This window comes from Lingula anatina, chromosome 6, assembly GCF_051362555.1.
Source record: "Lingula anatina isolate TDL-2025a chromosome 6, LinAna3.0, whole genome shotgun sequence".
In the NCBI taxonomy this organism is placed as follows: Eukaryota; Metazoa; Brachiopoda; class Lingulata; order Lingulida; family Lingulidae; genus Lingula; species Lingula anatina.
Window position 1 is genome coordinate 23,787,745 of NC_141772.1, and position 15,282 is coordinate 23,803,026.

The 15,282-nt window shown below is 33.9% G+C and overlaps 1 protein-coding gene across 1 annotated transcript; it reads right to left on the reverse strand.

The window, feature by feature from the left end:
• Positions 1-594: 594 nt before the first annotated feature.
• On the reverse strand, positions 595-11,306 carry LOC147761395 (uncharacterized). Its single transcript, XM_087014614.1, has 6 exons — positions 11,208-11,306; positions 10,915-11,060; positions 10,364-10,528; positions 9,577-9,623; positions 7,581-7,643; positions 595-724 (listed from the first exon to the last, which is right to left on the reverse strand). The coding sequence occupies exons 1-5, from the start codon at positions 11,267-11,269 to the stop codon at positions 7,611-7,613; spliced, it is 453 nt and encodes a 150-aa protein (XP_086870740.1). The 5' UTR covers positions 11,270-11,306; the 3' UTR covers positions 595-724; positions 7,581-7,610.
• Positions 11,307-15,282: the final 3,976 nt, after the last annotated feature.

Consider the following 15,282-nt stretch of genomic DNA (forward strand, 5'->3'; position numbering starts at 1 on the left):
ACTTCGTGCCGGGTTCCTTTGACTCTTTGATTCCAAAGTTACATGAATAAACTAGAACATACATGAACTGGAGTGTGCAATGCAGAGAAGAACCAATCCCCAAATAATCTGGACCAACTTCGCTAAGTTCTTTATGAAAAATGGGACAATGTCCCACAAAACAAGATTGTTACGCTTGGTGAAGGCTTGTTGCGCCGCCTACAGGAGATAACTGCAGTGCGCGGTAAACACACACGCTATTAGACACGTGACCGTTAATAAGCAAATTCTAATGCTAATTGTGTGTAAATTTGGTGATATTTGGTGGGCTCTTTTTAATTTAACAGACGCTGCTTTACCTCTGTGGAAATCACAGTGATATATAGATATTTTCTCCGCTATTTTGAATTTTCTGAACGATTAATCATGAAAGTTATGTTATTTGGAATAAAAAGCAATGTTTAGAACAGTTTACACCAGTGACGTTACCATTTGTTAATAAAAGCACATGGAATTGGGGGTCGGATAACCTTTTTGGCAAATGTTGTATGTGTATTAGTAATATGTTTGATTATAAGGTTTATTACAAAGGGATATAATAACAAAGACCTTTAAGCCGCCAAACTAGATTTTATTTTTATAATTATCAGTAAATTGCCCAAGTGGTATTGAACAAAATATTCTAAATATTAGTGGTGATTCTCTATAACATCTTCCTGCCATGATGTCTTCTTAAAAACAGGAACTGAAAAGGAAAGAAATGATGTTGTATAAACAAGTATATTACCTAGATCAATCTAATGATACACAGAGGTGTCAGTCAAGTGGCTCAAAATGAGAAAAAAAAAGCATTTTCCCAAAAACGTGTTACATTGACGCCCATCGTCTGTTATTGAATTTGTGTGAATGCATCGCATCATTCGTCTTTTAGACCATGATTATTAGGCTTTTGGGAGTTCAGCCTAATGCTGTTTACGTAATCTACTGCATGAGTAAATATTCCGACAAATATATATGAATTTATTGTCGTTTAACGAGTCAACGTAAATGTGTTAGAGAAGCGAGTAAGGTGAGAAAATGAGTTCATAGGGCGGAGAATTCGAGATGCGCAGATTGAGTATTGCGCATTAGTATAAAAGGAATAACGAGATGAGTAGTTTTCATTCGAGACTGTTTCAGCCGTCTGCGTCGGACTGGTGAAGTAAATCGCGAATGAGTTAAAAAAGGAGGCAGGAGTCGGATTCGGATAGTGAATTAAGATTCCGTAGACGAACGAGAGAGCAGAGATTTTGTAGAGTTGGTGGTAGACGATAAAGAGAGGGTAACGAAGAGACATAAATCAGGACAGGGGATGTAATTGAAAACAGTTCCGTCGGTAATATGGCAGACACGTTATCGTTGTCTAAAGTCCATATGGGAAAAACAGTTCAAATAGTTGAAAAGAGAACACGCACAAGAAAGTCAAAGCCAATACACAAAGTTCAAGACGGTATAGCAAAAATCTTTATTTACGGGAAATCAAAAAACAGTAAGAAATAAATACCGAAGTAATTGAAAAAATTCAAAAAGTAGATATGTTAATTAAGGATGAGCAGGTAAAAGAAGACCGTAAGGTATTGAAAGAAAGCATTGGCATTTTTCAAAAGCGTAATAAACACATAAGAATAGCAGAGAAGTCAAAAGCAGGTTAGAAAGCGGTAAAAGAATTTAAACTGCACGAGTCAATTTTGCATGTGTTTCTGACAGAGGATATTTCCTTTTTTGAAGAGAAAGATGCCCAAAATCAAAACCAGTGATTTGCCTACGGGATATATGGCCATTGGACGGAGTTCTGCACAAATAGATATCAAACCCAGGGTACAGTGCCTCCACGTGAAAGAACATACGGACACACAATTCGGGAAAGAGAAGATACAGGTAGCGGGAGATAACAGAACTAATAGAAGCAAGACGAGCAAATGAAAATAACAAGATAAGTATATGATCGATAATAATTTGAGAGATTCGGATAAGATGAAGAATTACCAATTTAATGTTAAAGGGAGACGTAAGAGAAACTACCAGTTCTGGGAAAGCATACAGAATTTTAACTGTGTTTTAGACGTATTCAAAAATGGATAAATCTTTCCATTTATTCAGACTTCGTTGGATTCAGTTATCAAGAAAGCATCTTTCGAAAACACAGAATATGTCAGCAAAGACATTTGTTAAAATCTGTTAGAATTTGAGAAGTGAAAGAAATCCCAAAGGTGGTAAGTCCGTTGAGGGTTACTTCTAACAGCAGTAATTGATTTAAGACACGCGAATCCATACATTTGAAAAGAGAAGGTAAAATTTAAAGATGCGAACGAGGATATACAATATGTTAAATTGGGAAGGTTTAAGGTTGATTTGAAAGATGGTTATTATCACATATATATATATATATATATATATATATATATATATATATATATATATTAGGGAATCACAATTTTTGTTTTCAACCAATTTTTCTTGATGTATGAACGGTTAAAAAAATACGATATTGATACAATGCTTTATTTTTAGAATTTCCTCAGCAGGTTACATATTCAATAAAGTTTTGAAATGTTTAGTGAAACAGAGATCAAATCATATAACAATTATTATGTAGATGATTTGGGATTTAGTGAAAATTCAGAGACTTGTGGAAATTTTACGAATCTAGTCGGACACGATTCAATTAAACCTGGTGTCTGGTATACGGAAAATAGCACAAAAGTCGAGCTGGTTGGGGTTAAATTGGAATTTGGAAACAGCAATTATTTCAATAATTAACAAATCATTTGCAGATTTTAAAGTTCATTTAATGGATATATCAAAATATGATATAATATAAAATATAAAATATATAAAAAATATCTGCTCGAAGTTACGAGAAAAATTATGTATTTACATATAGTAATAGGTGATGTAACGAAAATGACGACTAGAAATTTGTATCAAGTCATAAATGGCTAGGAAAATTGGGATGGCCTTGATGATTTACATTACAAGTTAGATATGTTAAATGAATTAAAATTTTGGTTGTCGGACATAAACAGACTAAATCGCAGAGACATGTTCGTGAATGATGCACCAAAAATACTGGGTTTTTCAGATGTAAGCGAACACACATTTGGCGGTTATTTGTTTTGATGCAATTTTGAGATTTGTTAAAAAAATGTGATCAGATATTGAGAAAAAGCAGAGCTCAATACGGAGACAATTTAAGTCGTTACTTATTTCATTGCAGTCATTTATAAAATTTATTAAAAATCGCAAAATCGGGTGATTTACAAACAATCAAAATGTTGTGAGAATGTTACAAACATGGTACAAACTGGATTGACTAAAGTGAATTTGCAAACATTGGCATTAAAAATTTCAATTTTAGTGTAGAAAATAATACTATTTTGCAAATAAAATGGATTCCAAGAGCACAAAACGAAAAAGAGGATTATGTAAGTAAAATTATAGACACGGAAGTTTGGCAAGTTACGAAAAATTTATTTAATTTTATGATTAAAAAATGGGGCACATATACAATAGATAGATTTGCAAATTACGAAAATACAAAGGTATCTCGTAAAGGTAATTCAAAATTTAAGAACTAAAATACAGAAGCTGATGATTCGTTTTTACAGGATTTGTCAAATGAAAATAATTGGTTATTACCTCCAGTGGTGTTAGTGACAAAAGTTATAAATCATTTATTATTTTGCAAATTAAGAGATAATTTAGTAGTACCAGATTGGAAATCGCCAACATTTTGGTCTATATTGCAGGATTAAAAATCAAAGCGGAAATGGTATGTTTAAGATACCATAGCTTTTAAGAACAGACATTTGCAAACAGGAAAAACAAAGGTCTTATATAGGATCAAATAATTCAAGCATTAAATTCTGGAAATAGTGATAAATTGCTCTGTATGAAACGATTAGATCGAGATCGAATTTAGAAGAAATTGAAATAGTTATTGAAATAATTATATAGCGAGTTTGAAATGGACACGGAAGAGGGTAAAACGATGTTTGTTTTGATAAAATTAATGAGAGAGAAAGACAATGAGGCAAATTATTTTTATTTAAAATATAACAGGTAAAATGCAATGGAGCACGAGTAAATCGAGAAGTGATTTGACGGATTTACAATGGATTATGCTATTAATTACATAAAATTTGTATGTATTATAATCATTTATGAAGAAGACATAGTGAGATATTGATCAATATGGTTGATAATCGAATCGAGATGTGATTCGATGTGAACCGAGATGTGGTTCGATACGAACCAAGGTGTAGTTCGTTAAGAAGTGAAATCTGATTTGATGCGAATCAAGATGTGATTCAATACGAATCAAGATGTGGTTCGATATGAACAGAGATATTTGATACGAATCGAGATGTGATTCGATGCGAACCGAGATGTGGTTCGATACGAACCGAGGTGTGGTTCGATACGAACCGAGGTGTGGTTCGTTAAGAAGTGAAATCTGATTTGATGTGAATCAAGATGTGATTCGATATGAATCAAGATGTGGTTTGATATGAAAAGAGATATTTGATACGAACCAAGGTGTGGTTCAATAAGAAGAGAAATGTGATTTGATGTGAATAAAGATGTGATTCGATATGAACAGAGATATTTGATACGAATCGAGATGTGATTCGATATGAATTGAGATGTGATTCAATATGAATTGAGATGTGATTAGATATGAATCGAGGTGTGGTTCGATATGAACCTAGATGTGATTTGATATGAATCCAGATGTTATTTAACATGAATTGAGATGTGATCTAATATGAATCAAGATGTGATTCGATGTAAATCGAGATATGATTCAATACGAATCAAGATATGGTCGATACGAATTGAGATATGAATCGAGATGTGATTTGATTAGATGAATGTGGATTTGATATCAGTTTGAAGTTAAAAGGTAGAATTGAGATGAGATCGAGTACGATATAGTCTAAATGTGATTAGATTTCAAAATTGCAAATAATACAATGATTATATGGCAAAAAAAAAATAATAATAATAATTGATTAGACAAATGCAAAAAGGGAAATTGTAAGGTGAATGTGGAATGGTGAAATTACCATACTGAAATAGACCGAGCTTAGAGATGATGATAAGAGATAAGTAGCATAGATATCCATTATTGGTATTAATGTGAATAATAATTTTCCATTGCAGATTTTCAAAACGGAGATAAAGACAAAGTTGAGAGAGGCACAGGACACATCACTAAAGATTTTGGGTACAAATTTACCACAGGTGTTGGAACATTCGAGAGCAGAAGATACTGTGCGGTAATACTTATATGTATTTCAGAGAAAAATGGGCAAGTAATTTTGTATAAGTAAATATTTTTTCCAGAAAACAAGCATGACATTGAACTTTTAAGTTAAAACATGTTTAGTTTTATACAACAGTATTGTAAATCAGGAACGATTCAAGACTTTAAGTACGGTTTAAAATGGGCAGATGAAATATCAGGTATGAATACAAATTCTTGCGATAATATTATGACAAATTATCTTGTTGAAGCGTCAAAGAGAATGTCATGCAAGAAAACAGTGAAAAAGGAAATAGTTATTCCGAAAATATTAGAATTCAAATTGTAGTTTAGCAGATTTACGAGATGTTGGTATATTCTTAATATCATTTGCAGTTTTGTTAAGATAAAGTGAAGTATGCAATATTAAGAGATCGGATTAATATATTTATAGAAATAAATAAAGACTGACATTTAGGCTTCGTTCACATGCAATGTCTATTTTCTAATTTCTATTTTCTATTTGCGCTATCTTATGATCACGGTCTGTGGCCTGAATATCCCGCCGCGTAATTACTGGCAGCGCGAGCCAGTTACTTATAGTAACTTATAGTAACTGGCTCGCGCTGCCAGTAATTACGCCGCGGGATATTCAGGCCACAGACCGTGATCATAAGACATACCGAAAATAGAAAATAGAATTTAGAAAATAGACATTGCATGTGAACGAAGCCTTACAGGGACGGATCTACTGCTTAGGTTGCTAAAACCGGAGAAGCTACATGTTAAAAAGACATTTGAAAGTAGGTAGTATTGATGAGAATTCAGATAATTATATATTTAGAACAGTTACTTATTTAAAGAAATCCAAAAAAGCACATTTTACGTAAAAATGGGAAATCGTCGTAAACAAGAATAAGAGCAGTTATTTTAGAGAAGTTAAAAAAAAAGTTTGGTTTACATAGTGTTGGAGTCAAAGATCATTTGTTTAAAAAGCATGGACGTTGGATTTAATATAAAGCAAAAGACACATATACAAGAGTTTTTCAAAAGGAGTCAAGTGTCTCTAAATGTGGTAAATTTTAAGATGTAGAATACATTATTTTAATCGGATTCATAATTCGTGATCATTATCAATCACTTATTACGGTAAGTACTTTTTTCAGGTGGTAAGTATACATGTATATCTTTGAATAAAAGAATTAGTAGTTGTCGTTTTTTAATCAAAATTAAAATAAAATTGCCCGTTCTTTGTGGTCGACGCAGACAGGCATGCAACAGCTCATAGCAAGGGTTAACGAAATAAATGATTTGAATTGGAAACGGTGGTTTGTGTTTTCGTTGCGAGTTATTAGACAATAAATGATTTATATGCGATTAAGTGAAACGAATAAGAATATAAATGAATTTATTGTCGTTTAACGAGTCAACGTAAATGTGTTAGAGAAGCGAGTAAGGTGAGAAAATGAGTTCATAGGGCGGAGAATTCGAGACGCGCAGATTGAGTATTGCGCATTAGTATAAAAGGAATAACGAGACGAGTAGTTTTCATTCGAGACTGTTTCAGCCGTCTGCGTCGGACTGGTGAAGTAAATCGCAAATATGTGATAAAATAATAGTATAGATAGCATACGAAGAAATTATTAGCAGGTCAGAGAAGTAATGTTTATAAGAAAAGGTATAAGAGGGTCCAGTTGACATAAGTTGATGTATTGAAAAAGGGTATATATATTTTGTAGTATTAACGAGTGCAATTTCAACACTGTAAAAGGTGAAAGCGGGGTGTAGGTAACAAAGAAGAAGTGGTAGTAGTGGTAAGATTGAGAAGGTGATAGTTTCTGATGTTCAGTTTGTTCGTGGTATGTACGCATTCGGTAATACAGATAAGAAGGCAACCATTAAAAGGGTTAATTGAATTGTATAAAAGGTGGAGACCTAGATGTGTGGAGAGACATGATCGCCAACGCTGAACAGCAGGGCACTACAAAAAGATGATAAAATGTAAATGTGTATAACAAAATAGCAGATGTATTGTATAAGAGAAGTTGATAGAGGGTTATAGTTTGAGAGTGGGTGAAGTACAGTTAATGCGTGGTATGTACGCATTCTGTGACGCAGACAGGCATGCAACAGCTCATAGCAAGGGTTAACGAAATAAATGAATTGAATTGGAAACGGTGGTTTGTGTTTTCGTTGCGAGTTATTAGACAATAAATGATTTATATGCGATTAAGTGAAACGAATAAGAATATAAATGTATTTATCTATACCTGCGTATAGACCAAATTCCATGAGTCACACATTCAAAACTTACAAATTTCATGGCAAGTATTGTGGTAGCTATTTACTCCAGCGTAGGGTCGTACTTTTTCAACATCTGAAATTGATTAAACTTATTGAGTAACAGCACCCTGAGCTTCAGAGCTGACTTGACACTAACCTTTTCACTGTAGCCTATCTCCATCGTGTCAAGTAACCTCTGACGAAAATAGTTTGACCTATTTTATATAAGCCAATCGAATCCATGTTTCAAAATTTTTCACCAAAGTTTGGTGAAAACGCTGATTGGTTGATCGTCAATCGGCAATCCTCGGCTGATTCCGCAAGTTCCATACTAACAACATAGTTATTGTCGAGTGCGGAGACATCCGAGTAGTTCCGAATGGTTCCGAGTGCATAACCGTACACAAAGAAAGCATGGAGTATATCGGAATTGAAACCAGAGCAGTATGATGCCCTGCATCATTATCTACTGAGGGATGATGTATTTTGCGTGCTGCCCACAGGTTACGGCAAGTCCCTGATATTCAGCCTTATCTTTGATTGGTCCGGATTTGAACAAAGCGCGCTATGACTCGTTCGCGTTCATTGGCTAGATCGTTCAATGAGTCATTGAGTGCGGGCTTTAAATTTGATTGGCGGGCGGCGGGGGCACTCGAATCTGGTCAGAGGTTACTTGACACGATGGAGATAGGCTACAGTGAAAAGGTTAGTGTCAAGTCAGCTCTGAAGCTCAGGGTGAGTAACAGTGGATATGAACGAAATTTTCTGGGACACTCATCATTATATAGAAAAACATTATTCGTCAGATGGCAGCACTGTGCATTCAACCGTCAGGACTGCTTCTTTATAGTGTAGGCAAAAGTCACTAGGATTCCCCATAGGGGAATACTATTGTTTTTGGTATTATTATTATTATTATTATTATTATTATTATACTTATTCTTTCCGCGCGTTTTTTTTTTGCAAAAAATCTGAAATAATTTACATAGGTAGCCTATGGTAAGAACATGCCATAGACCCAGTTTCAGTGACCTTGACCTACTTTTCAAGGTCACAGGGGCTTTTGAAGGCAAAATTTGTAAATTTTGAAATTGCCATTAGCCCTTAAGTATAAGCCATATGGCTAAGTGCCTTAGAGATAATGATACGGAGCCAAATCGCCACATATTGACCTACTTTTATGCAAGTAGGTCAAGGTCAAGGTCGCTAATGGCCAAACGGGCTCAAAAAAGGTTTGTTTCGGAGATCTCAAAAAACCGGAAGGCCCAGAGCCCCAATCATAGTGGCAAATGATGCCCTATATATTTATCTAAGGTTAGCTGTAAATTGGTAGCGACTGCCTAATTACTTTTTTTAATATAGATTTTTAAATATTTATGACATTGCAGAAATCTTGAGTTTGGCAATTTCTCCATGAAACACTGGTTTTTGGTCATAGCATGCTATAGTAAACTACCCCAAACATATACCCAAAACCCCCAAATCAAATGTCAAATTTGACCTTGACCCTCATTTTCAAGGTCATTCGGCTATTTCATGGAGAAATATTGACGTGGGCTAAAAGTGATGTTTTGTTGACCCCCCCCCCCCCCCCCCCAAATTCGCATATGCTCTTTCAGAATATGGGATCAAATTTAACCCATGACCTTCACATGACCTTGTAAGAGCATTTCCACGCCTATTTTGCAGGGGAATCCTCCGCCACTGGAATTAGCTAGTTGCAGTCTAGTCTGAATTTTCTGTCCAAAAGTGGCAGTCTTTCGTATTTACATGTTTCTGCTGTGTGTCAGGTATTTTATTTCTAGTATAATGAACTAAACAAACGTTTTATATAAGATACATAGCTCCAACATGCTTAATTTCAAAGATTAAAAATGTTGTTGCTTTCAAAGCGCCATACATATGGATACAGATATGGATACGGATATGGTCCTACAATGTAGTGAGTACAAACTAGTTTTTTGTCTATATTCGTGCTCGCACTTCATCGCTTGCGAAACCTCCCTCAAATTAAAACTCAAACAGACCTTTTCACACGCCTCAACACATTCCTCCTCTTCTAACTGGCCATTGCCTGAAATAGAAACCAACAGTCATTTTATGGGATGTCGGATAATTCAAGCACATGTCTTCGACATTTAAGTTTTATGATATACAATATGACGAACCATACATGATTATAACTAGGAATAATACTTCAGACCTGTGTGTAAAGAAATTATTGGCTCCTGTGGCTGATTACCATAATACAAGTTACATCTGCTACTTTAATGACGGCATTTTTTGTTTATAACTATGTATTTAAAAATAGTTTCGATATCGCTAATGAAACTTGAACGGCAGGAATTTTACAAGCTCTAAAATGAGTTAGTATTGCTGTTAGAAGCTGTGTCTGTATGTTATAGTAAAGATGGCATGTGGTCTAAATACAACGTTATCAAAGCCGTGATCATACTCTCTTTCACTTGTAATATGTGGAGATTTCAATCAGAAAGATTGAATTTCAGAATATAATATCCCTTGTGTGTTACTTTACATTATGATGAAAATATAAAAATAACTTTGGTATCGTTGACTAAATAACAAAAAAAATTTTAAGTGAATTTCAATAAAGAAGAAAACTTGAGTGGTTTTCTTGAATTTACGTCAGTTTTACAACAAGCAGCAGAAAGCCCATATTAACCAACAGTTAATTTGTTTTAATGAATATATCTTTTTTAAACTTAAACTCGTATTTTTTGTTATTGAATGCAGATTAACTCATACTGCAGATATTTGAAGAATGCTGTTATGGCGGGGGTAAAAAGCACTTACCATTGGTATCTAGTATCAATATGTCAGACAATTCATCTTCTGTCAGTACCCCGTCTCCGGTAAAATCAACCATTTCAAAGAGTGCACGAGACCATAGCGGCTTAAATGTGGGATCCCCTTTGGTCAAACTCCTCAGCAGTTCACTTTCTGTGACTTCATCATTGTCTACAAAACGGAAGAATGTTGACCATTGTTGGTTAGGCATTGTTTAATTCCATGAAAATGTTCAATGTGTTGACAGTTTCGCCTTATATTTCTCACTGTAGATCTAGATTATTGAGAACTCAAATTAAATGTAATTTTATAAAGAATTCCCACTATCTCAGTGCTATGAATATTAGCAAGGGTTGCTATCGGTGACACCATAGTAATTTATTGAAGGGAAATTTTGTGAAAATATTATAAATTATATCACGAATGTGGTTAGTTTCCAACGTGTAATATTAACATTTCTTGTATTAAAGGAAGCTTATTTTATAATAAATGCAGATACAAATTTCGGCTATGTTGCGGTGTTATAACCGTTACAAATAAAACATGCTGCAACTTACGATCAACGTCAGAAGAAGCAATAAAAGCTGCCCATTCCAACACAGTGATAATATCGTCATTATTAGTGTCGGCGAAATCGCAAACCATTTTCCCAATCTCCGCCGCTGTTACCTGAGGCTTTTTGTCATTTGCAGGAGCACAGTGACTAGAATAGTGTGAATTATTTCAAATATTCTTTCTGCAAGGTATTTGCAGGTATATGCTGTGTTTAAGATGTATACGCATATTAAAATGTCAAGAGAGAGAGAGAGAGAGAGAGAGAGAGAAACCGAGCATGAGCACAAGTGCTTACATGTTCGTCGCCATGGAGCCAACACACAGAACCACAATTATCACGTGGAACTTCAACTTCATTCTGCAGTTTGGTGTACTTGAATAGAAGTTAGATATCAGCTAAATATAAGAAAATACAGTGAGACCTGTTAATAATTTCTAATGTTTTTTTAATGAAAACAACTGTCGTTTTGGACAAGAAACGAATTTTCCTGGGGTAAACGACGATTTTCCCATACTTACCAATGGTTATTGAATCTATTCCGGCATTCAAAGTAAGTCCACGCTATTTTTTTCATAAGTTTGTTTGTAATAATCTCGTACATGTAAGATTTGGATACATTTGAATCTGTATAGATGGGAAATGGGTTTAAGACAACTAAAGCCCCACATAATATTTAACGTAATATTTACCATAGTGGATACCAGTAGAAAACTTAAAGGGTACCATGGTCTTATATATCACAGGAAATAAATATCCCCGAATTTAATCAATGATAAATTACAAAAAATTAAAATACCCTCAAATGACTAGAGAATGTTTAAAATGGTACAAAAACAATATCGCTGACAAAATGATCAGGTATCATGTTTTACATGTAGGTATGACTAGATCATGATCATAAAAAATAAAGTAAGAGGTTCGATTGAACCCAAGTGTTCATATAATTCTAAAGCTAAAGCTTTATAATTCTAAAGCTGTAATATTACACAAAGGTGTAACAAACGAAATAGGTCATAGAAATGTAATAGAGCAATTGATGAAAATATAAATGCTGTGTCAATACAATAATCGAGCAATCGATAAAAAAAATAATTTCAAAACTTACTTGTTAATGTTAATGTTCAAAACAGCAACAACTTGGAGTAGAGATCTACGACCGAAATATCCACAAAACAGGATATTTCGAGTATTGAGTATTTTTATAAAAAATTCTAGTGAGAACCACGTCAGCTGCTCACATACGGGTATTTTGACGTTCTTGATGTAATAGTAGTATTTATTTTCTTAAATTTTTATTTATTTTGTCATATTTTCAGTCTGTTCCGTTTGTATGTTTCCATTCCTTATTTTCTGTATTCCCTGATTTCTTTCTTATTCCTTGTTTTCTGTCTCTATACGTTCTTGCTTTTCATTGGTTTAAAGTCTCTAACCGGTAATTTCCTTTGTCCGATTCCTCACTTTCTCTTAGATCTCGTAGGCTGAAGTTGTCTTTTATTTTACAGGTAAAATTATTTTCTTTTTATCTTTAATTTATATTAAGTCATATATTATTTGATTAACTCTCATTATTTAGTTATTATTATCAATTTAATGTTTAATTTAAATATTTATTTAGCAAACTATGTAATTTATGTAAAAATAAAGACTTTCTCTTAGATCTCGTAGGCTGAAGTTGTCTTTTATTTTACAGTAATAAAAACTGTTACAATTTGGCGCCCGAACAGGGACCTACGATAGTAAAAGAGAAGTCACGTAACACGTATCTGCAGTTGGTCGATCCCACTCATTGAGCTAATGGTAGCCCGAATGGTGATTCCTTGGTGTTAAAAAAAAAAAAAACTGGTTGAGCATATCGGGTAAAATGATCGGTAATGACAAGAACATTGCCCACACCACCTTTGCAATCCTCAATAGACAAGTAATCATGCGTGTACACTCAAGAAGTTTTACATTGACAAAAGGTAAAAGTACATTGTAAATGAACCCTTTAACAGTTTTCGTGCGACGTGACTGTCCGTCTTGGGAGAGGGAGGTCGAATTTGTTTTAGTCTGAAGGACATTTTGCTTACGTAAAATTGTGTGAGAGCAATCTGTTTATCCTGTTTAAAGCATACAGATGTAATTAGGAAATTCTGTCGTGTAAAGAGGAGATTCTGTCCTGTTTAAAGCATACAAAAATATATATATATGGAATTCCCAATAGCATCTGATAAGGTCACGTACGACTATTGCCTGCATCACTTAATTACATGTTAAAAAACCCATGAAGACAAAAGACAACATATAATAAATCAACAGAAATACAATAAAAAGCAGTAGTGGCTCATAAACGTGCCGGTATAGCATCACGAAAATCGGAAAAAACAAGATTACTCAACCCTTCCATTGCTTAATTGAAACGTCGTTAAATCAGCACTTTAATACGGTTTGTGACAGATGTCATTTTGCACCTGCACAAAATTATCTTGTTTATGTTAATGTTTTCCTGGAAAACGTGTTTTTGTTACTATACAATTGACCATTATGTATTTCACACATATGAATATAATAATAAAAAAAAAACATTTAATCATGCTGAGAAAGAGTGTTACTGGTGAAGTCAAAAGTGTTTGGACGAAAGCAATTAGTGTAACTGAACAGTTTATAATCTTCCTTTATATTACAACACTATTACACAGAACAATTTCTTTCAGGTAATGTGTTTAAGCCAACTCACTATATTTTAATATTTATGAACAATTAGCAGCCTTTTGTACTGGACAATTTCTTAGAATTAATTGAACGCGTGAATTATCTACCTTTTCTCTGATAATATCTTCAAAATAGGAAGTGAAATGGAAAAAAAAACTGAATGAAACAAGTCTATTTAGTATCAGTGTTTGCAGTGTTAAAAAGCACTATTATATATTGAAAGTCTGACACTATAAAATTCCTAAAACACTTAAGTGCCATCGAGTCTACCAGTATCTCTCGCTTCACAGTTAGCACGGAAAATGACACATTCGACACTTATGTTAATTTCTTTCAATTTACTGTGTTAGCTACTCAAATTTTAAGCCACGTAAATCGTGTTCCAAAATCCCTCACCTTTTTGACCAATGTTGTGTGTGTATAAGTAATATGTTTGATTATGAGGTTTATTACAAAGGGATATAATAACGAAGACCTTTAAGCCACCAAACTAGTTTCAATTTTTAATAATTAGTTAATTGCCCGAGTGATGTTGAACAAAATATTCTCAGACTGATGATTCACTATAATATTTTCCTGCCAAGATGTCTTCTTAAAACAGGAACTGAAAAGGGAAGAAATGATGTTGAATAAAACAAGTATATTAACTAGTCCAACCCAAAGGCCGAAACCTGTTACATTGACTCTCATCGTCTGTTATTGAATTTGCGTGAATACATCGCATCATTCGTCTTTTAAGCCATGGTTATTAGGTATTTGGGAGTTCACTTCAGTCTAATACTGTTTTACGTAATCTACTGCATGAATAAATATTCCGACAAATATCTATCTATTTATCGACACACCAAATGCACGAGTCACACATTCAAACCTTACCAATTTTGTGGCAAATATTGTGGTAGCTATTTACACCAGCGTAGGGTCGTACTTTTTCAACAACTGAAATTGATTAAACTTATTTATTAGCAAATAGATGAATGTAATTTTCTGTAACATTCATTCTTATAAATTAAAAACATTTATTTTCGAGTTTGCTGTCACGAACGACTTTTAGTTTCCCAACATTCATTCAAAAACAGTGTGGTGTGGTTATTCGCCAGATGGCAGCACTGTACATTCAAACGTGCTTACTGTCAGGGTTGCTTCTTTTTAGTTTAGGCAAAGATCATCTGAATTTTCTTTCATAAAGTGACATTTTTTCATGTTTCAGCTATTTGTCAGGTACTTAATTTCTAGTATAAATGAGCTAATGAAAACGTTTTTATATAAGATACGTAGTTCCAACATTCCTAATTTATAAGATTAAAAGGTGTTGCTTTCAAAGGGCCATCCATACGGATGTGGATACAGATATGGATACGGACATGGAAACGGATATGGTCCTACAAAGTGGTAAGTACGAACTAGGTTTTTGTTTATAATCGTACTTCATCGCTTGCGAAACATCCTCAAATTAAAACTCACACAGACCTTTACACACGTCTCGACACATTCCTCCTCTTCTAACTGGCCATTGCCTGAAATAGAAACCAACAGTCATTTTATGGGATGTCGGATAATTCAAGCACATGTCTTCGACATTTAAGTTTTATGATATACAGTTTGACAAACCATACATTATTATAACTAGATATAATACTTCAGACCCGTGTGTAAAAATTTATTGACTCCTGTGGCT